The 22156-nt window shown below is 40.0% G+C and overlaps 1 protein-coding gene across 35 annotated transcripts in view; it reads right to left on the bottom strand.

Moving 5' to 3' along the window:
- MAP4K4 (mitogen-activated protein kinase kinase kinase kinase 4) overlaps positions 1-22156 on the bottom strand; it is a 185919-nt gene that overhangs the window by 4671 nt on the left and 159092 nt on the right. For 22 of the 35 annotated variants that reach the window (XM_028103810.2, XM_088026569.1, XM_088026573.1 and 19 more), the window contains 9 exons: positions 21905-22002; positions 19832-20007; positions 19218-19338; positions 17930-18121; positions 15742-15859; positions 15248-15418; positions 9441-9584; positions 3218-3352; positions 696-796 (listed from right to left, as the gene is read on the bottom strand). In XM_028103810.2, coding sequence (XP_027959611.1) covers positions 696-796; positions 3218-3352; positions 9441-9584; positions 15248-15418; positions 15742-15859; positions 17930-18121; positions 19218-19338; positions 19832-20007; positions 21905-22002 — 1256 coding nt within the window. The remainder of the gene's footprint in view (positions 1-695; positions 797-3217; positions 3353-9440; positions 9585-15247; positions 15419-15741; positions 15860-17929; positions 18122-19217; positions 19339-19831; positions 20008-21904; positions 22003-22156) is intronic. The other 13 variants (XM_088026575.1, XM_088026592.1, XM_088026596.1 and 10 more) reach the window with 1 other exon arrangement.

The raw sequence follows: 22156 nt of genomic DNA, 5'->3' as shown, positions 1-22156 counted from the left end.
GGCTATGCTTAAGGTTTTGTGTCTAATATTGGAAATGAGGTTATTAACTTATTTATAATATCTACTGTCAGAGTAATATCATTTTAACTAAGGATTTCCTAAGTTTGTATCTAATGTAAACTCTAGAATTATAAAAAATACTAAAAATACCCAGAGAAAACTGCTACGATCTTTCTACAGTTTTTCCCTTAAACAAAAATGATATATTATTCATGTTAACTTACTTTTTCTATTTAATGCATAATACATATTCCTTGTGTCATGAAGAATTTCTGTAATTTTTAGTACTCTATCGAATAGCTATACCTTCAAGCTGCCTACTGTCGGCATGGAGTATTATCAAAAACATACCTAAATCTTTATACACATGCATGACTTCAGGTAGCAGGTCAAAGTCTACTTTTTAAACAGAGAAGGTGTTATTTTGTCCTTTCTTCTGTTACCATATTGACATATCAATCAAAGTGCCTACCAAATATTTAGCTTTCTCCTTCTCATACTCTGAAGACTCAGAAAGCCGACAGTGAGGCTTACTACATTGGAAATGGCCTCTCTTATGATAAAGTTATACACTGTGTTATTACATAATTTTTGAATGATCAGTTTTAACTGTTTATAGTTTTTAAACTTATCCCCTGGCTCTTGGTCACACATGCATGGCTGATGCTACTTTTAAGTACACTTGATGCCGTTACCTTAAAGGCCATAAATTTGTGATATGGCTTGGGTGCCCACGCATAGACCTCCACAGAACTCTTCAAAGCAATTACCAGAAATTTGATTCTTTCATATTTTACTGAAAACAACAAACATAAAACAAGAGAAGCACAAGTCAGAATCAACTTGGAACTCCAAATTCTGTTAATTGTCTTTTGCAAACTTTATAAATATGCCTTCTATTGAATCATTCAGACCAAGAGGAGAAAAATACTGAGTGATCAAACCTCAGAGTTTCCTTTTCCAATACTTTTATGTACGATTCAGGCTGTTCCCAACTTTCTTGATGATGTATGGGACTCAATCAACTCCAATACTCTGGTTACTATCAGTGAGTACTTTCACTAATGTTTCTAATCTTCTTAGATTGTAAGTATTTAATAATCAAGGACAATGCCAGCCATACCACTCTGAAGTCTTAAGGGCTCAGTATTACTTCAAAAGGATAATAGTGCGGTTAATCAGTTAAGTATCACTTTGAACCACTTTTTGATCTACAGAGGTAGTGACTACTTGAAGTCTACCTAAAGTTCTGTACAAAAACAGCAGTAGTAAAGGAAATATAGTTGAAAATGCCTTCTTCACATAGCTGTTTTGGTTCTCCTGCAGCCAGGCAACTCTACTTAAAAACAGATGCGCTCTGGGTGTTGTATGTAAGTGATTCATCACTGACTTCCACTCCAGAAACCAATACTACACTATACATTAACTAATAAAATTTAAATTAAAAAAATAAATAAAAAATAAGTGTGGTTACAGCACTGTAAACAAACAAACCCCAGATGCTCTGACGGGCTGTGACCACAAATGTAGCTCTATTAGTTTCTTTATAAGCTATCCAATGTCACACTACTACTTGAGTACTTTGTACATGAGAGATGACTTGTTAACTTGGTAACTCTCCTTGTTAAATTCCATATACAGTCACTATTCAAATAAATCACTGACATTATTAAGACACAAAGGATTACAAGAGGTTGTCCAAACCAGTGCTGCTTAATAAAACTTTCTGCAATGATCAAAAGGTTTTATGTGTGTGTACTGTTAATAGGATAGCCGCTAGTTATATGTGGCCATCGGGCACCTGGAATGTAGTAGTGCCACTGAGGAACTACATTTTAAAGTTTATTTCACGTTAACTAATTTAAATATACATTTAAATAGGCCCTCTTCTTGATGGCAACTATACTGTACAGCACAGGTTTTGATAAACAGAATATAATTTCCTGAAAGTATAAAGACAACAAATGAATGGTATTGCACACTCTTATCTCAGAAAATGTTTTGATTCATCCTGTAAGAATGCCAGGCCTGAGGACTGCTGTTTTGTTCCAACGAAAAGCCCAGCGCCGCCTAACACATTTGCCTCTAGCTCCCCTTGTAGGATAATCTATTCTTGTACATTTCACCTGTTTTGATCTGTTTCATTAAATTTAGACTTAGATGATTCTGGTTACACCTCAAGAATTCTTTCACATAAACACAACACAGAAAATCCTAATCCCAAAATTTAATCAAGGAGATAGTAATACTTTTTAGTAATACAGAATCACTCCAATATTGGGGTGGCTCCTGCAGTCATTATTAATCAATGCGCTGAGAGCTGTAGACAGATTACATCAATAAGAAGAAAATGTCAAAGATTGTAATATTCTTGGAGGCAGAGGAACTGACTACAGCATATATTTTATAAACATAGAAAAAATAAAACATACTAGCAGAAATCAGTATATAATAGGACCCTTACGTTAGTCAGTCATAGGTATATAGAGACCATTTGTTGCTTTTTCAAATTCTATTACAATATATCATCTCTCCCATAGAAGTTTAATTTGGCTAAGTTCCATTATTTCCCCTTTATTTCCAACATTAGTACTAGTATTTTGATTTTCTTCATACATAAAAAATTCGTTTTAGTTTTGTTCTTGTAAGCTCTTATTACATAAGAACCACAGCATGCAAGCCAAAAAGAAAAAAAAAAACAAGACAGTTGCTATGAAACACTGGCTGACCAGCCTGATTCATTTAGTAGTTAGAGCACAGTAGCTCTCTGCACAGTGCACTTCATTCAAAACGACAAGCCACAGCTCTTTGGTCAAACTCTCAAACTTTCTATCAGTGACTGCCAAGAACCCAAAGTCCTCTAAATGGAGAATAGGACTGGAGTGCAAAGCAAGAATCCAAATTGGCTGGCTTTCCTTTGGCAAGGTTTCCTTAGAGAGGTTCTTGTGGCCACAGCTTGCAGAGAAGAATGTGGACTGTCAAAGAGGAAGGGTGAAAAGCCTCGCTTACAGATGAACTGTGAGGATGAGACGGACAGAGGACAGGGTGAGCAGCAGGAATGAATGGTGTTATGCTAAAAGGTGCACTGTGAGTCTAGATGACACTTCAGGATTAGAAGATGCCTTAGAAACATAATCGCAGAAATGAGCTAGGGGGATCGGGAACAACACTAACTAAACCCTGCAAAACAAAATCTCATGGCCCTCCTGGAACTTACCAACTTTATAGTGTACACATCCTTCCAAATCTCCCACAGTTGTCCATCCCTGCTTCTTCTCAACTTCTGGATCATTGTGAAGTATTTTATTTCTTAACCAGGACAAATAGTAGACACGTAACTTATCCTTTTTGCCTATCAAAACAAATATAAATATTTTACATGCATAGTCAAAGTAGATACCATCATTAATAATAGTAGCCAAAGAAACATCAATGAACAACGAATATCCTTCTAAGGGAACCATCTCTATGAGTTTTACTAGAACCTCAATTTAAGCTATTCAGATGGACTTTAAAATTCCTATAGAATTATTATCAAGTATAGGCCTGAGTTAGAAGGAAAGATTTTATTTATTTATTTATTTATTTATTTATTTATTTATTTAAGAGAGAGAGAGAGAGAGACTGAGAGGATGAGAGCGGAGGGGCAGAAGGAGAGAGAGAATCCTAAGCAGGCTCCACGCCCAGCGCAGAGCCTGATGCGGGGCTCCATCTCACGACCCTGAGATCGTGACCTGAGCTGAAATCAAGATTCGGAGGCTTAACCAACTGAGCCACTCAGGCACCCCGAAAGAAAACGTTTTAAAAGAATAAAGAACTTAGACTTATGTAAACAGTCAGTATTCATAAACCACAAAGTAATACAAACACCTACACAGCAATACAACCCATAGAACTTACAAGGCGCTTTCACAAGTATAATGTCCTCTGATTCTCAAAACTCTCTGGAATAGCTATTATTTCTCATTAGACAGCATAGAAAGATTAAATAAATCACCCCAAGGCAGGGACTCAAATCCAGCAAAAAGCAAGCCATAAACTGGAGATCTGTACAACTTACAGAGCTGACAGAGGACTCACCACCTATAAATCACTTAGAAGAGAGAAAACCCAACAGAAAAAGTGGGCAATCGACTATCGACTACAACAGGCAAAAGAAAACAACAGTACTAAAAGTAGGGAAGGTGTGGAGGAACTAGAAACTAGTGTTAACTGTTAGAAGCACTTTGAAAAGTCTGACATTATCTAATAAAGTAGGATAAATGCATACCCTACTTATGATCCAGCAATTTCTCTAATATAAATGTCTGTGTATGAGCCCCCAAATACAAATGAGAATGTTCATAGCAGCATTGTTCCTAAGAGCTGTAAACAGCAAACACAAACACGTATCAACAGAACAAATAAATTGTGGTATAGTCATACAAAGAAATGAAGTGGAACAAAATAGCTCTATGAGCAACAACAAAATGATGTTGAACAAAAGAAACTATAGACATACTGACAAGCTTAAGAAGAAAAATCATATGATCATATCAACAGATGCAGAAAAAACATCTGACAAAACCCAATATCCATTTCACGATCGAAAACTCACAGTAAATACGAATAGAGGGGAACTGCTTCAATTTGCTAAAGAACATGTATAAAAAACTTACGGCTAATACCATACTTAAAGGTGAGAAACTAGATACTTTCCTCTTTAGGAACAAGGGAAGGGTGTCTCCACTTACCACTCCTAAACATCAAAGTAGATGTCTTAGCTAATGCAATAGGACAAAGGAAATAAACAGTATACAAACTGGGAAGGAAGAAATACAGGATTATGTAAGTAGAAAATACCAAACAACTGGCTAAAAAAAAAATCCTGTAACCAATAAAATGATTATAGTAAGGTTGCAAGTTACAAGGTTCATACATAAAAGTCAACTGCTTTCCTATATACTTGCAATAAGCAACTGGAAATTTGAAATTAAAAACACAGCACCATCTACAGAAAAACTAAAAACAGGGGTGGCCTGAGTGGCTCAGTCAGTTGAGTGTCTTACTCTTGATGCTGGCTCAGGTCATGATCTCAGGGTTGTAAGAGCGAGCCCTGTGTCAGACTCCACGCTCGATGGAGAGTTTGCTTGAGATTCTCCCCCTCTCACCCGCCCCTCCCCCCACCTCTCTTTAAAACATTAATACATCTTTTTAAAAAAAGCACCGAAGTCAAAGGATATACTTAGTTATAAATCTAACAAAGGAGCCCTAAATAAGATCTCTATGAGGAAAACTATAAAACTCTGAAGAAGAAAGAAATTAAAGGAGACCTAAACAGATGGAGATATATTTAATGGTCATGGACAGAACTCAATATTGCTACAATATCAGTTCTACTCATCTAGGGAATCAATGTAATCCCAATCAAAATCCTATCAAGTTATTTAATACATATTGATAAGCTGACTCTAAAGTTTATATGGAAAGGCAAGAGCCAGAACAGCCAACACAATATTGAAAAAGAACAACTTTGGAGGGCTGATACTATGTGGCTTCAAGATTTATTATAAAGCTACAATAATCAAGACAATATGGTATTACCAAAGGAAAAACAGATCAATGGAACAAAACAGAGAGCCCAGAAATAGACCCACACAAAACACTGATGTGGATGTGGAGCAAAAGGGACTCTTCATTTGAGGTCTGTAGAAAATCAAAATGATACAGCCACTTCGGAAGACAGGCTGGCTATTTCTTACAAAGCTAAATGTAGCCTTATCTTATGCTCCAGCAATCATGCTCCTAGGTTTTTAACTAAACACATGAGTTGAAACCTTATGTCTACGCAAAAAGCTGTCCACAGATATTTATAGCAGCTTTATTCATAATTGCTAAAATTTGGAAGCAACCAAGAGGTCTTTCAATAAGTGAATGGATAAACAAAGTGGCACATCCACACAACGAATTATTCAGCAGTTAAAGAAATGCACAATCAAGTCATGAAAAGACATGGAAGAACCTTAAATACATATTGCTAAAGAAAGAAGCCAGTCTGAAAAGGCTACATATTACATGATTCCAACTATGACATTCTGGAGAAGGTCATAGAGAGAGTTAAAAAAAAAAAAAAATCAAGTTGTTGCCAGGGACTTTGGGGGAGAGATGAATAGGTGGAGCATAGGGTATTTTTAGGGCAGTGAAATTAGTCTGTTAATGGTGGATAATTATTTGTTTGTCAGAACCCTGAACTGTACAATACAAAGAGTAAACCTCAATGTAAACTTCAGACTTTAATAATAATAATATTGTTAATATCAGTTCATCAATTACAACAAATGTACTATACTAATGTGATACACTAATGCAGATGATAGGGAAAACTGGAGGTGGGGGTGTAATATGGGAATTGTCTATATTTTCTTTTCAACTTTTCTGTAAACTTAAAGGTGCTCTTTAAAAAAAAAACGCAGCCAGACACAAAAGAATGCTTACTGTTTTACCATTTATATCAATTCACTTCAATGAAGGTAAAACCAACCTAAGGTATTTTAAAAGACAGTGCTTTCCTCTGGGGAGCAGGGCGGGCAATGACTGGGAGGCAGCAGAGTGAGTACTGCAGGGGAGCTTCTGGGTTACTTGAGATTGTTGCATTTCTTCACCAGGGTAGGTGAATGGATCCTAGGTGGATGGATTCCTTTTTTTTTTTTTTAAAGATTTTATTTATTTATTTGAGAGAGAGAGAATGAGAGATAGAGAGCACGAGAGGGAAGAGGGTCAGAGGGAGAAGCAGACTCCCTGCTGAGCAGGGAGCCCGACGTGGGACTCGATCCCGGGACTCCAGGATCATGACCTGAGCCGATGGATTCTAACTGTGACAATTCACTGAGTATATACTTATAATCTGTGCACTTTCTTTGTTACATCTTACACTTTAATTTTTTTAGGTTTTGAAGACTTTTTGAATGTGGGGAAATATTCAATAAAATGTTAAATGAAACAAAAACCATGTAGTTTTATGTATATAGTGTTTCATTCCCATATTGTGATAAATCTTTATAGAAATGAGAAGGAGGAGGGGCGCCTGGGTGGCTCAGTGAGTTAAGCATCTCCTTCGGCTCAGGTCATGATCCCAGGGTCCGCTCAGCAGGAGCCTGCTTCTCCCTCTCCCTCTCCCCTTCCCCCTGCTTGTTCTCTCTCCCTAATAAGTAAATAAAATCTTTTAAAAAAAAATGAGGAGGAAATATAAAAAAATGTCAACAAGAGTTGTCTCTGAGATGGGGTAGCATTTTGTTTTATTCTTCCTAAGATTTTTCTATTTTCAAAGCTTCCCAAAATTAACATATTACCTTCATGATTGTAGAAACCATTGCAAAAGAGGAACAGATGGGCAACTGGGTGCCTCAGTTGGTTAAGTGACTGCCTTTGGCTCAGGTCATGATCCCAGGGTCCTGGGATCAAGCCCCTCATCAGGCTCCCTGCTTAGTGGGGAGTCTGCTTCTCTCTCTCCCTCTGCCGCTCCCCCTGCCTGTGCTCTCCTGCTCTCTCTGTCAAATAAATAAAATCTTTAAAAAAATAAAATAAAATAAGGAAAATAATACAGAAAAGTAGACCAAAAAATTTTTACTGGTGTCAGCTGATCAGTGATCCCCATAAATCGTCTTGTTCACTGGATCACAAAATGAAGTTTAAATCATTTTTAGCAGATTTGTTTTTCCACTAATTTTAAACCTACTCCCCGTCAACACTCAAGCTGTAAATGGCTGCTTTCTCATTTAAGTATGAGATGGATGGAGAAATTTCTGCATTTCAACAAAGGTCTTTTACTTACAAGCAAAAGCCTATTTGAAAACTAAAATAACTTGGAGAAATGTTACATATAAACAAAGAAGCTGAGTTAGCAGATGATTAAATCAAAATTGCTGCTGGTTATTACAAGACCTATTTTAAGTGTTTCAATTTTGCATACTCTTGACTCCAGCAATAATAATAAATTATTAGGAAATTATTATCTATGCAACACAGATATGTACGCACGATGGTTAAGTAAGTTACGAGATGTATGTGAAAATGTTTACCCGAGAGGGAAAAAAAGGGCTAAACTAAAAGACAACAGAAGTAAATAAATTTTAGAGTATGTATGCAAAGAAACACTCTATAGCCACGTAAAACAGACGTCATAGAGAAATGTTTAATAATATGGAAAGAGCAAGCCACATGATCTGGACAAATCAGAATGAATTAAGATACACCCTCACTTCACTACAGTGGTTACCATGGCAGCTAGATGGGGCAGGGGATGCTAACCGCAAGTACAAGAGTGTATTTAACACCTGTTAAAAGTAACTCATCAGTTCGTGGGTGTCATTATTATGTAATTATTCTCTCATTATTATTTTCGGTATGTTTGAAATGTTGCATAACCATTTTTACACAGAATTTCCCCCTTTAAGTCTGTACTGAGTGTGTGTACGCTTAAAGATGAGAAGTTAAAAACTGAAGAGTCAATTGGTATAGTATCTCTGGATGATTTTACATTTCATTTATCCTACTGGCTTTTCTGACTGGTTTCTTATTTTCTAGAATAACATATATTACATAATTTATATGAAAAAAATACCCTTTCCTAAAAAGCAACTTATGAGGGCGCCTGGGTGGCTCAGGTGTTAAGCGTCTGCCTTCGGCTCAGGTCATGATCCCAGAGTCCTGGGATCGAGCCCCAAATCGGGCTCCCTGCTCCGCAGAAAGCCTGCTTCTCCCTCTCCCACTCCCCCTGCTTGTGTCCCCTCTCTCGCTGTGTCTCTCTCTCTCTGTCAAATAAATAAATAAATAAAATCTTAAAAAAAAAAAAAGCAACTTATGTTAAGTGTTAACTGATACAAGAAAAAAAACATAATATGGCACTTTTACCATTGTGGCAGAGTTCCTTCTGCATGAAAGAGTCCTGTGGGTGGAAGCGGGCACAAACCTACACGCTGGAGAAGCCACATTAAGCCCCACAAGCGCCAGGGCAGAGAGTGGTCACGTGGGAGAGGTCTACTAGACAGTGCATGTCAAGACTGCTCTTTAGAGGAGCCACAGGTTCAGGGTGTACTTGTCAGTCATATCTGAATACATTTTTCTATCACCTTATTGTAAAACCATGCTATCGTTTTACCTCATTTAGCCATTACTTCAAAAAATGACCTAAGGGCACCTGGGTGGCTCAGTTGGTTAAGGGTCTGCCTTCAGCTCAGGTCTGGATCCCTGGGATCCTGGGATCAAACCACATGTCTGGCTCCCTTCTCAGTGGGATGCCTGCTTCTACTTCTCCTTCTCCCTCTGCCCCCCCGCCTTGTGCTCTCTCTAGCTCACTCTCTCTCTCAAATAAATAAATATTTAAAAAAAAAAAGGAAAGAAAGAAAGAACTAATGGAAGTTTAGTGCTGTGAAGCAATCCTGCTTTACTAAATGAACACTTACCAGATATTGTCACCAAGACATTCAAGCCTTCAAGGACATCCATCTGCTGAAATCTTCTTCGGTTGATCAGAGGATATACCTTCCCTTGGCCACTTCTGTCCAGCAGCATCAGGCCACTCTCTGTACCCACTAACAAATTCACTCCTGTTTCAAGGACACAGAAAGACCTGAATTTTATGCTGTGCTTGGGAAACAGTCTGGATGTATGGAAAGGATAACAGCACCTATCTGGAAAAGAGTGGTTTCCTTAATTACACACAAAAAGAAATGCTTGGTTAAAGTGACCAAATGACAACAAACAGAGAAGTGACAGGCTAAAAAGGATATGAGAGAAAACACGCACACCACATCCCCTCAATCTCCTGCATAATTCACCAGTTTCCCTGGAATGTTTTGAGCTCACCATCTCCTTGGTGTTACAGATTCTGTATCTCATTAGCCACATGAGACACCTGAACAAACCTTTGTCGGATACCATGACCTCTTTGTGCTTATCTGTCTTTATTTTCATCAGCAAACTTCTGACACGAGCTATAGATAGCCACCTCAAATCCTTACCAGTTTATGACTGATCCATCTCTCACCTTAAGGTTTTCTTAAAGACCATTCTCCATCATCATCAAAAAAGAAACAATGGCACTCAGTCCTCCGTCCCTTGAACTTCTTAGGAATATTAAAATACCGTGACCGCACCATGGGAGCAGTCCTGGCTTCTCGATGTGCTGCCATGGTCTTCCCACTCTCCAGCTGCACTGGGTCTCCTTCCTGGTTTGCACGCACCTTCTCTGCTTCTTAAACACAGATTTCTCCTTTGCTGTCTGTCTGCTGGAGGAGCACCTCAGAACCATCAACTCATAATTCTATACCCCACCTGCTTTTTTACCTGCTATAAATTTCTACTGAGACCAACTTCTCAACTTTTGCCTTTTCTGTAACAGCACCACCACCTGCTCCATACAACCAGCCAAACTTACCACCAGAACCAGAGGAGACCTCCTTCCTTTCCCTTTCCTCTGTTCCCACCCTACTTGAGGCACTGGCCACCTTGTTACTGATGGACAGAGACTTTAACAGAGGTTGTTACAACACCCTCCCCCTCTACCTTCTCATGGCAGCAATCAAAACAATCCTAACCTTCTTACAATACTCATTAGGTCCTACCATATTTTTAGAACTATACATTCTGTATAGGAGGGTACAAAAGCTTCAATTTGGCATTCAAATCTCTCCATACCTTGAACCAACTTACTTTTCTCTCTTTATCATTCCCTTATTTCCCTAAATGCCTTGTTTCCTTGACCTCTAACCTTCATTGTCTAAACCAACTTTGTAACATGTAGTACAGATCACCTTATACTCCTACACAATTGGGCACATACATGTTTGCACTGATTCCCTAAACTGGCTAATAAACTCACTGAGACAGGAATAAAGTATTTGTGCTTTTACAAACTGTTCAATCAATAGTTTCAGATAGATGGAGAGATAGGAAAGAATAGCATGTATTTCCTGAATCACAGGATCCATGACAAACAACTGTGAAGGCAACAAGGAAACACTCTCCCAGCCCCCACTCAGCTCTGTGCCTGTTCCGTACTGAGCAAGTGAAACCCGAACACTTGGAGGACAGAATCTACCCAAGCAATTCTTGTTGAGGAAACTGGAAGCAACTTTTGGGATCTTGGGGAGGCTGGGAACCTGGAATTTACATATGCAGTTAATATCACTGCCATTCAAACTCAAATAAGAACTTCACCAACTAACAGAGTGCCAGGCTCATGAGGACGACAGTTACCAATATGCCGAAGCACTCTTAGGCTCTAAGCTAACGTAACACAATCCCTGGAATCCTCAAAACACGTAAAACGTGTAAAGAGGTGCCCATAAATTCTAGACATCTATAGTTTCCGGTAATAGTGTGACCTGAAAAAAGTACCCCATTAAAAATCTATTAGGCATATGATGCAGCTTTCCGTCTTGCGCTTGCAGACACAGTCTAAGTTTTATGAGAGTATCCTTGTCTATGCTGCCCCACATACACTTCCACCAAATCACAGGTGCTTTCCATCTAGTACAATGGCAGTGAGAACTTGTTAGAGCCTGGCATACTATATGAAACAGCTTCCGAAAATTTGAGGGAAGCCTCTCGAATTTTTGGGAAAAGAGAAAAATCTGAGTATTCACTATCCATCTAGAGTGATCCTTAAAAGTAAACAAAACCCTCAAAATATGATCATTTGCACAGATAAAGAAAAAGGCTTATGAATGCATATGGCTCCATCTATCACCTATAACTAAGATTTTTAGAATGTGCTATCCAGACCAGCCTTGTCCAGTAGAACTTTGTACCTTGATGTCCGACGCGTTAGCCAATGGCCACATGTGGCTACTGAGCACTTGAAATATGGCTAGTGCAACTGAAGAACTCAATTTTCTATTTTAATTCATTGAAGTTTAAACAGCCACATGAGACTAGTGGTTGTCATAACAGCCAGTGCAGCTGTGGTTGACACTGACATTTTACTCACCAGATAACAGTGTGGCTTTGAACTGGGGCTCACGTCCTCACACTTTTTTAAGGCTTACCAGCAGGCCATCATGTTTTCCACAAAAACGTTCTTTTTTAATAGAAATATCATACACAACAGATAATGACTGAATTTTAAGAAAAAAATTGCTGTCCAATTTAAAAACTCATTTATCATCACTGTAAGAGAAATTAACATTTATGTAATGCTCCACTCATTTTCATATCATTTTACTTTTTTGTGGTGACTATCTCCCTATCAAATGCAGAACTATAATAGGACATTATTCTTAGTGTTTTCCCTCCATACACCTAGGTGAGATAATTTTAACTAGTTTCAGTTATTTGAAGCAGAAAAACAAAACATTAATTGACAGAGTTGCTTACTAGATAAAGTCCATTCTAAAGGTTCCATTTCGTGTAGTATGTCAGTATTTTCCCAATCTTCAATATCAAGTAGCTGAAAAAATCCATGTCAAGAATCTGGTAATAACTACCAGAAGCATGAGCCTTTGAAATCTTTCTATTATTTGTGGCTTCCAAAAATAAATAGCATCCAAACATCAATCAAGATTTTACAGTAATGAATTAATGAAGGAATAAAAGACAAAGCTGAAAAAGTCTATTCATAAACACAAAGAATGCATACATTTTGGCACTTACACTCCTTGTAATTCTCCATTATATATTTCCAAGAACTGTGTAATTTTGTGAAGTACTGAGTGTTAGCAGTCAAAGGAATATTGACAGTCACTGGAAAATAATCACCTTGGAAATTATGGGCCTACGAAAAAAATTAAGTTGCATGCTGCAATAACCTTTTATAAATGTGTTTTTTAAACCTTTCAACTGTTAGATATAATTAAACTTTAAATGCTAATTGCTCAAAGGTAAGCTGTACTAGGGCACTGCAATTGTATTCACAGGAATCTGGTATAGGTTGACGGGAAAAATGGCTAAGAGCTCTATAACATGTGATTTAAAGTTTCCTTTAAATTTTATGATGATATTACAGGCAAAGCTCTGTAGTAAACTGCAGACAGTTTACTATTAAGAGTGGGAACTGGGGTGCCTGGCTGGCTCAGTTAGTAGAGCATGTGACTCTTGATCTCCGGGTTACAGGTTTGAGCCACACGTTGGCTGTAGAGATTTTATTTAAAAAAATTAAAAAAAAAAAAAAAAAGGGTGGGAACAATGATGTTCAAATAATCCTGGCTGCAAATGGGAAAGGTGTCTTATTACAAAAATATAATAAATATATAGCAACTCACAAAAGTCAGTTATGTAACACAATTAAAAAAGAATGCTTGAGGCTAGCATGTTCCAAGAAGGCACAAAAAAACCTACCTAACCTATCTAACACTGGTCAGCAGACCTTAAATGTGTCACCATTTCAAAGTAATACTACAGTGTCCTCTGAATTTTCTCCCCTTGTCGGTCTACCACTCTTACAGTACATGTTTTAACTTTTCTAGGTATAAGTCTCTGAAAGGCTTATTTTTAAACTTAACTTAAAAGGCTTACTTTTTAAACTTACCTTTCAGCTTAGCTATCACAGGCAGTTTAAGGAAACCCACCACCAATGTGCCCCGAGCCAAGAAAAAGTTCAAATGTACCAATTTACAGAAACAGGTTTCAACTTTATGTCATCTGCTTATCTTTCCTTTCCACCTACTGATAAAATGGGAAGTTCCACTGCATCTTTAAAAACACAAGCTCGAGATACTCTCTTCTCTGAGGTATTAAAGAAGTTAATTAGGAAAAAGAAGAATTTTAGTTAAAAAATCATTTAATGGCACAAAATGGGGTCCAGCACTTTGCAGGACAGTAGAGGAATATAAAATCAGTGTTAAGACTGCTACCAAGTGCAAACATTCTAGATAAAAATTACTTCAGCAATTTCAAAAGAATTAACTTAATTTCTATACAAACTGTAATGTATTGAATTTTGATGATACACACTCCCCACGAAAGGCCTTCCGAAAGACCAAACACGGTGGAATTCAACCCTGTGATGTGATCACAACTGGCATTCCCAGAGCAACACTTCAGCATGCCCTGCGGTGACTAAGCTGCCGTACGCGAGCCCGGTAATCCCCTCAAAGTGGCTACTGTTACCTTTACCTACAAGGTTAATACAGAAAAGGCCTTATGATCATCAGGGGACTAAAGATACTCAGTGGTGACAAGGAGCGAAATCCAGAGCTGCAAGAGTGAAAGAGAAAGTGGGTATGTCTGCAGAGGGGAGAAGACTCTCCCGAACCCCGAGGGAGAGGCTGAGCAGGAGCTTGGGAAAGAAGCAGAAGAGAAGTCAACAGACACATACAAGTCTAAAAGGTGGACGAAGAGGAACTTTTAACAAGTAACAGACCCTCTCCTTCAACAGGAATGAGGAACATCTTGAGGTTCAGGAGGTAAGCACTGAGGCCCTCACGTCAGCCTCAAGGCTTTAGCTAGGTTAGGGGTTGAGGGTGAGGGGTAAGGTGGGCGGGCACAGGAGGGCTGATCTGGTCACTGGGGACACAGAGCCCATCATGAACACTCCAACAAACAGCACGCTGAAGTCAATGTGCTGTGCACTTAAACCAAAATGGATCGCATGTCTTCTGTCCACTTGGCACTTCCTCGGAGGAAGAAACGGACTAGAAAGAGGGTCCCTGCTAAAAAGAGCTGATTTCGGGGTTTAGGCAGAAGGAGAACAAGAACAAAGTGTGGGACTGGAAGATAAGGTACAGCCAAGAGAGGGTCTATCTGTGGGAGTGAGGAAGCTGATGGCTCAGGGGAGACAGAGAGGCCAGCCCCCAAATGAGAGAGGGCAGAGTCCTCGTGTGGCAGCCTCCCCAGGTATAGCCTCTTGTGCTGTCTTAAGCTGTGAAGAGGCTGCACGACCACCATGGAGAAGGAACAGGAAGATGGCACCACAGGCTCCTTCTGCACACTCTGGCCCGTGGCAGACTGCTTTTAAAAGCTTCATTTCCACATTAGGCCCAAATCATGAAGAGCAAGGCAAAAATGTTCAGCGGAAACATTTAAAAAGCAATCTACCTTAATCCTTCATTCCAATACCCGGTGGCTGAAACAAGTGCAAGCCTGCACACGCACCTGCATGTTTCTGCAGGAGAAGGTAACAAGGGTGGGTATCATGGAAGTCTTCCCACTTATCTGTCAACAACTCTTTACAAAACCCCCGAACTGTCCAAAACAGTACCTTCTCTAAACGACCAGTCCACCCTTCCGGAAAATAAAACAATGACAGTAACAGTAGGAGTAAGATACCTACCCCATAAGGCAGCGCACAGAATCTCGGAGTTGAATCTCTTCTTATATTTACGAATCTCCGGGGTGTCACTCTGTGGCCTAGTGTTGGTGGGATTCACATTGACCACTGAGCCCTTCCGGGTAGGATCTTGCCTTATGGCTTCTGGTCTCATTCCATCACAGGAAAATCCAACTAGAATACAGTACACTTGAAATTATTTTCTGCACACACAAACACTGCATCTGCCTCCCTCCCCGACTACACCCCAAGTAAGTATTCACATGTTATAACCAACTCTTTGTCAAGGAAAAGAAATTTGTACGAAATGTATATGGAAAAAGGAAACTGACTATGCAGTTCATTGCAAATAAGGCAATGAAAGCAGGATGGGTGTTTCTGTATCTGAAGTCTGTGCCTGCAAACCACCACCGTGCCATGCCTAAGCCACCAGAAAGAGCAACACAAAGTGACCGAGTCCTGTTTGTCAGCTGCTTTCTTGTTGCTAGTTTACTTACCCACAGAAGTCACTGTTGTCCCACTAGATGGAGAAATCTGTAGTAATCTGGGGTCTATAAAAGGTGTAAAGGAGGAGGAAGATTTGTGTTTCTGGAGTGTGCTACTAGCGGACTGAGTCTGCAATGTAAATTTCAATTTTATTAATACAAATGACATTAAAAAGATGAACATAAAACATTTCAATCCACTTCTGTACTGCACGGTTTCCCACTAGGAAGCCCTATCCCTCCTGCATCATTCCCCCCAAATACTCTCAGGGGTGCCTCTGCATGTGCACAACACACCCCACCAACAGGCTGTTCAACCTGGAACCACCAAAAGAGCTACATCTTTTTTTAGAAATACTGCTCATCTAAGAGGAATGCTGTGAGCTACCAACAAAATCTATACTTCAGGCTCCTGGTTATTTTATTTTATTTTTTAATAAATAATCATAATAAAAACTCCTAAAGGAGGTTTGAGATGTCTATCTCAGTTCATCAATTTCTGAATTTACTCTTCTGCCCAAAAAAGGCCAATTAACTTCTGTTGGAATATTGGCAAACCTTTACTTCGTATTATTCATTTTAACATGAGCCTCTTGCCAGAAAGCTACAGAAGCTTTGGCGACCACCATTTTAGGCGCATCATCAGGAAACCCGTATTGAACAGGGGCTCATTAGTGAAAGGTGCAAATGACAAGATATGGCACATACTTTTGCTCTTTTAGGAGCACTAGTGTTTTGGTTAATAGTGTAACTTAAGACCAAAAAAAACACAAAGAAAGTGAAACAAATTGTTAAGTGGAAATGTAATGACAATTAAAAACAAAACAAACAGAAAAATAAACTTGCCAGTTTAGTGAGTTAAGGGTTATAGTAAATACTGTACATTAGAGCAAAATGGAGCCAAGTTTAAATATAAATATAAGGAGAAATGTGAGTGTAGGTGGGATATATCACTGGAGAAAAAAGAACACTTCCAATCAAGTGCTTTTTAGTCCTGAAACCTTTCTCGCCCTCCATGGGCAGCTAAAAGTCGCCATATCCTAGAGCCCGAGCCCGCCTAGGCTCCCAGGCTCTCTCCTTCCACTTGACACAGCTGCCTACTGGCAAGCTTCCCACCCTATCCTATGATCAATGGCCAATCCATCCAATGGCCAATCTTAGGCAAGCCCACCTTAGAAGCAGTTGACTTGGCCCTGCTCCTCAGGGGGAGAGGATTATTCTGATTCTTTCTAAAAAGGGAACCAAAATAGGAGCAGGTAGAGACAGGCTCGCAGTTAAATGCTTACATTAACAAGATTGGCTGAAGCTCCATGCCACTTTCAACCTCCTTCAACTGTTAGGCAAATGCATTTAAACCAAACCTCCCAAGAAATCAAACCACTTGTTTAATTTAGTACGGGGTGCTCAAGGGGGACTCTGTCACTGCACTGGGGGCATCATCTTGTTCCAAAGATCAAAGCATCACCCACCTAGCACCCAGACCGAGCACCACAGCCAAGCCTTCAAACGAGCACACAGGATTTCCCATTCAAAATTTTAAATTAAAAGCATGCTCGGACCTTTGCTCTTCTTAGCATCCTAATTTTCTAGATTTCCCTAAAAATCATTTGGCCTTTTCTTAAACTCTGAGTGATTGTGAATTTCAAGGAAAGAAGTCCTTTTAACAGGGTTGGTGAAAACAAATGATTAACCAACAATCTCCCCCGATCAAAAACAAAAAAGCAATCCAGCCCTGTTTGAAGGAGATTCCTATAGAAGATAACAAGCGTGTCCAGATAAGGCCAGGTCTGCTTAACCAAATTTTTCTATATTTTATTTGTCAGATAAAAAGAATGAAAAGGGCAGATTCCACAAACGACTACAAGAATTTCATGCCAAATACATAATGGATCTGAGAACACAGCAATCATTTTATTTAGACTTAAAAAAATAAACTGAATAAAGAAAGCCATGCAACTACACTTATCTAGAGAAAAGTAAACAGTGAACTGGCAAGGTGGAGGGACATTGATCTAGGGTTACGGGATTTGTATGCAGATCTGAAACATGTTACTTGGGGTTGGGGAGAAGGGTAGGTGACAGAAGAAAGCGGGTGGGAAGGGAGGGATGAGGGGCGTGGGAAAGGTCTCCTCTGCAAACTAGCTACTAGGCAGTGCTGGTCAAACCCTAGGAAAGCAGCCAGCTGTGGTGCGAGACATACCTCATTAGTAGTGAGCTTGTCCTGGGGTGTCTGTGGGGACATGGTGGGTGTCGGCTGGCTGGAGGATGGGGAGGAGGAGGTGGAGGAAGTGGAGGAGGAATGGCTTTGCTGTAAGAGATCTGGCAAGAGGTGAATGCGACCGGCAAAGCCATTGCTCTCATGATGGCTGGCGCGCTTTTGGTCAACTGTACTCTGTAGAAAAAACAGGCACACTCGTCTCGCTCAAGCGCTGCTGACATTCCCTATGACCCTACTGATAACTGACTTAAAGGTGCTGTGTGACTTTTCAAACTCTGTTAAATAATCAAGGAAAGACCACAGGAAACTGGTCGGAATTGTTCACACTTCCTCACCGAATGCCTCGACTGAGCCAACAGAATTCAAAGTACCTCATCTGGTGGCCACAGGACTTGAGCGTCAGTGACTGCCTAATTTGGTTTCTCTGCCACACTAGCTGTTGTCACCAAAACCACTCACCCTTTTTTTTTTTCTTAAAACATCTTCTTGTCTAAAGCTCTAGAGAGTACCCTGTCGCTTCTTTGAATCCTGGTCTTTTCCACGTTCTTCCCACTTTCTATCCAAATGCATTGCCATTGCATGAAACACACTCAGGAAAAGTCCAAAACACTAGAAAGGCGCCTGTTCTATGTCATGGGAAGCGCATCACTTCTCTGTCTTCTAAGCTAAGAAATGAACAGACAGTTGTAAAGCTGAGTAATCCGAACCGAGCACATCGGGGTGGTACACATTTAATATTCAACAAGTGAGGAAACTAACGTTTTAGAACACGCAAGAGAGTCCTCCCAACCCTTCTGCTCCACGAGGCCCTCCTGTAACTGATGAAGCTCCTCCGCTCGTCCACTGCTCCTGCCTAAGGGCTGCTCCTGCTGCAGCACGGCGGATGCTCAGAGCTGGGAGCTCTTTGCAGAACCTCCGTGGCTGCTCTGCTCCGGACTGGGCTCTGCCTCCTCACTCTGCGAGCCTGCTGAAGGGACTCCCTGTGGCTTTTCTACTACTCAGACACAGACTGTGAGAATCAGCGTGGTGCTCGAATGAGGGCTGCCGCACAACATGCAGAGGAGCAGCAATGTGGGGTGAAAGACTGCTAGCTACCTTCTTGGCATGCAGCACATACCTGCCTCCTTAGCCCCCAACACTCTACCCTCTGGGTCTTGTTAACATGAAAACAGATGATGATGTAGAAACAGCATGAGTGAGTGAATGAGCAAGTGGGTTAATGACTACAGGAAAAGCTCTGCCTCTAACCACAAAGAGAAGACACAGGTACCTGGCGGACGATGAGAGTGCCCTCCTTGGATGGGGTCATGGCTGGCTCACTTTCTACATCGTCATGGACAATCATGGTTTTCACTGACTCTGTTTCGCCATTGCTCAAATTCAGAGATGACCTATCGAGACAAAATTCAGAAGTGAAGGGCTATCATCCCATGAGTCGAGGACATCCTGTTTAGATTCTTCATCTTCCCAAAGGCCTAAGACGAGATCAAGCTACAGATAGAGTTTCCTCAAAGAAAACAAATATTTAGCTCTCCCCCTTCAACAAAGAACTGTCTGCCAGTACAGTCTGCTTTTGAGCAAAAACATCTAAATGAATTCTCATGGTTAACATGGTTCAAGTGAAATGAAACTTCCCTTTTGTCATACTGTCAAACTGAAAAGAAAAAAATAAAATACACTGAGGTACTGGGGAGAAGCACTGACACACCCGCGCACACAGACAAAGAGAAGGGGGAAGAACATGAAGGCTGCTTGTTGCTGAACCCAGGAGAACTCAATGTTAAATGTTCATACAGTCAGGATAGGTTTAGAAAAAACTGGTTCTAAATGAAAAGAGTTCAGTGGAGACACTCTCAGCCGCTCTAAAATACACCAAGGACTGACGCTGCTCTGGTGTCCTCTGGTCCGGAGGTGGCTTCCTCAGCCCCTTCTTGTTCTACATCATCGTCTTCCTCATCTGTCGTCCCTGACTCCTCACTGGATGAGGAGTAGTCTGTCACTTTGTGTGGTGGTCGCACATCTTCCACTGCTCGAAGCTCTTTGGCCAGTGCAGTCAAATCCTAATGCACAGGACAGAAAAGAGAGTAAGGCAAAGGGGTGTGCGCCAGGGGTACTGGGAAGAAAACAGCAAATTATGAGACATTCTTCATTTTAACTATTGATAAAATAGCCACGACATCCATTTTGTAAAGCTATTCTGTATCTACCAGTAACATAGGAAGGTGAGCTCTTAAAGCTTTTGCAGAAAAGACCAAAAAATGTGAAAAGATAGGGGGGAAAAATAAAAAGCTACCAATGTTGTACATAGTTCAAATCTCACAACAATAAAAAACATAATCTGCTTACGATAGGCTAATAGTGCTTCTTAAAAACCCTAACATAAAATTCTAGATCAACACATGTCGTAAGGAAAATCCTTGGAGTTCTGCCTATATAACAAAGTTTTCTTTCAAAGAGATTATCCAGAAAGCAAGATTTTAGTTAAATTGGGCTGACTGTAAGTTTTTCTTTGGTGAACTTATTTTTAACTCCACCTTTTATTTTAACAATTTCAGACCTATGAAAAGTGAAAAAGTGAGTATATCTGGCCTCACAGAGTGTGAACAACTTGCCACATTCCTAAGAAGGTCCACGACACAGGAAGTGAGAAAGTGGACGCAGCATGTGCTGCTGTGGGCAGGAGGTGAGGTGCTTCCCTGGCACCACCTGACCCACGTTTTCCTGCAATACTGCCAACAAATATGAACATCAGACAGAAAGGATATCTACTTTAAAAGACATCATTCAAAAGCAGCTTCATTTCCCATGATTCTTCCATACTGAGATATTTTAATACGCAATTATCCACAGATAATTTTCAAGCGTGATTATTATTTATACTCTACACCTTCATGCAGAAGTCCAAGGTTTCTACTTGGGCATTATATTTGAAAGTAATGACTTTTTTAAAAAAAAGCGGGCTACATAGTCATTTTTCCTTTCTCTTTTTAGCAGTTCCAAAGGAGTTTCCTTCTCCACGGTTATGAGTATGTTGCTGTTCTTTGAGCTTGAGCCTCTGAAATAACAGAGTATTGGACCTTCAGTCTTACTATTTCATGATTACAACTGTGGCTTTTTAAGAAGTTATTTTTAGAAGTTCTGTGTAATAATAATAATAAATATATGCAGCACATTCTATGTTAAAAAAGATAAAGCAGAAGCTTAGAACTTTTGAATTCTAGAAAAGAAAAAAAGGCAAGTTGAAGGAGGAAAGGAAATGTAGATGGACTACAATCTAAGCTTAAGAGGCAATTGGAATGCTGCTCGGCTGCATTTTCCAGACATGGGGCTTACCACTTCGCCCTTCAGCGCAGAGCAGTTTCATTGAGCCGGAGAAGCCATCAGGGATGAAGAACGCACAGCACAAGGAAGCATGGGAGAAAGAAGGGGAGTGAGGGGAAGGACAGGAATCAATTCAAGCAGGAAATCAAAATTCCAAAAGGCTTACAACCCCACAATGGGCAGAGTTACATGGTCAGTTAATGCAACAAGGACTACAGGCCAAGTATGAGGAAGTCACAACCATCGCTCCCAGTAATAAAAGGCAGAAGTTAAATCAATAGGTGAGCTGAAGAAAAAGGGAATGTAAAAAAACTTACTCTAAAAACCAGTTTTGTAAATGCCCAACTCATCAAGAATATGTCAAGGTTAATGCTCAGCAAAGATAAAAATAAAAAGGCTTTTCTTCTCTCCTTTGTACTTAAAAAAAAAAATTACTACAACAGCGAGGTGGGTGGGAATGTACACAAAAGTGTCTGAGGATATGGCATTCCTTCTAATTCCTCAAATCTGTGAGGGGGTGGGGGGGAGGGGGTGGCCACAGAAACGACTGCAGGCCTCTCGACTACATATTTTTAATAGAAAGACCTCACTCACTCAAGCTTAGAATAAATAAAACTGATTTTGTATAATTCTTACAGCAGGCTTGAGAGGTCTGAAAACTTCTTTCTTTTCTTCAGGTTTTTTCACTGCATTTTCTAGGCGCTGAGACGGAGAGCCTTCAGATTTGGATGATGCTGTGAAATTCAAGACAAGAAAGGCAGGAACAGATAAGCACAGAGAAGTGTGTCACAAATCTGACCTAGCCCACCCAGCCTTTGTTTCTTTCCCCTTCCCTCCCGCCCACTTCTGGTAGCCCCACTCAAGGCAGGTCTCCACACGCAGACCTGA

This window comes from Eumetopias jubatus, unplaced genomic scaffold (genome assembly GCF_037043125.1).
Source record: "Eumetopias jubatus isolate StellerSeaLion01/CBP00866 unplaced genomic scaffold, mEumJub1_p1.0 scaffold_9, whole genome shotgun sequence".
In the NCBI taxonomy this organism is placed as follows: Eukaryota; Metazoa; Chordata; class Mammalia; order Carnivora; family Otariidae; genus Eumetopias; species Eumetopias jubatus.
Note: the sequence above shows the minus strand (reverse complement) of the source record. Positions and strands in the feature narration are given on the sequence as shown.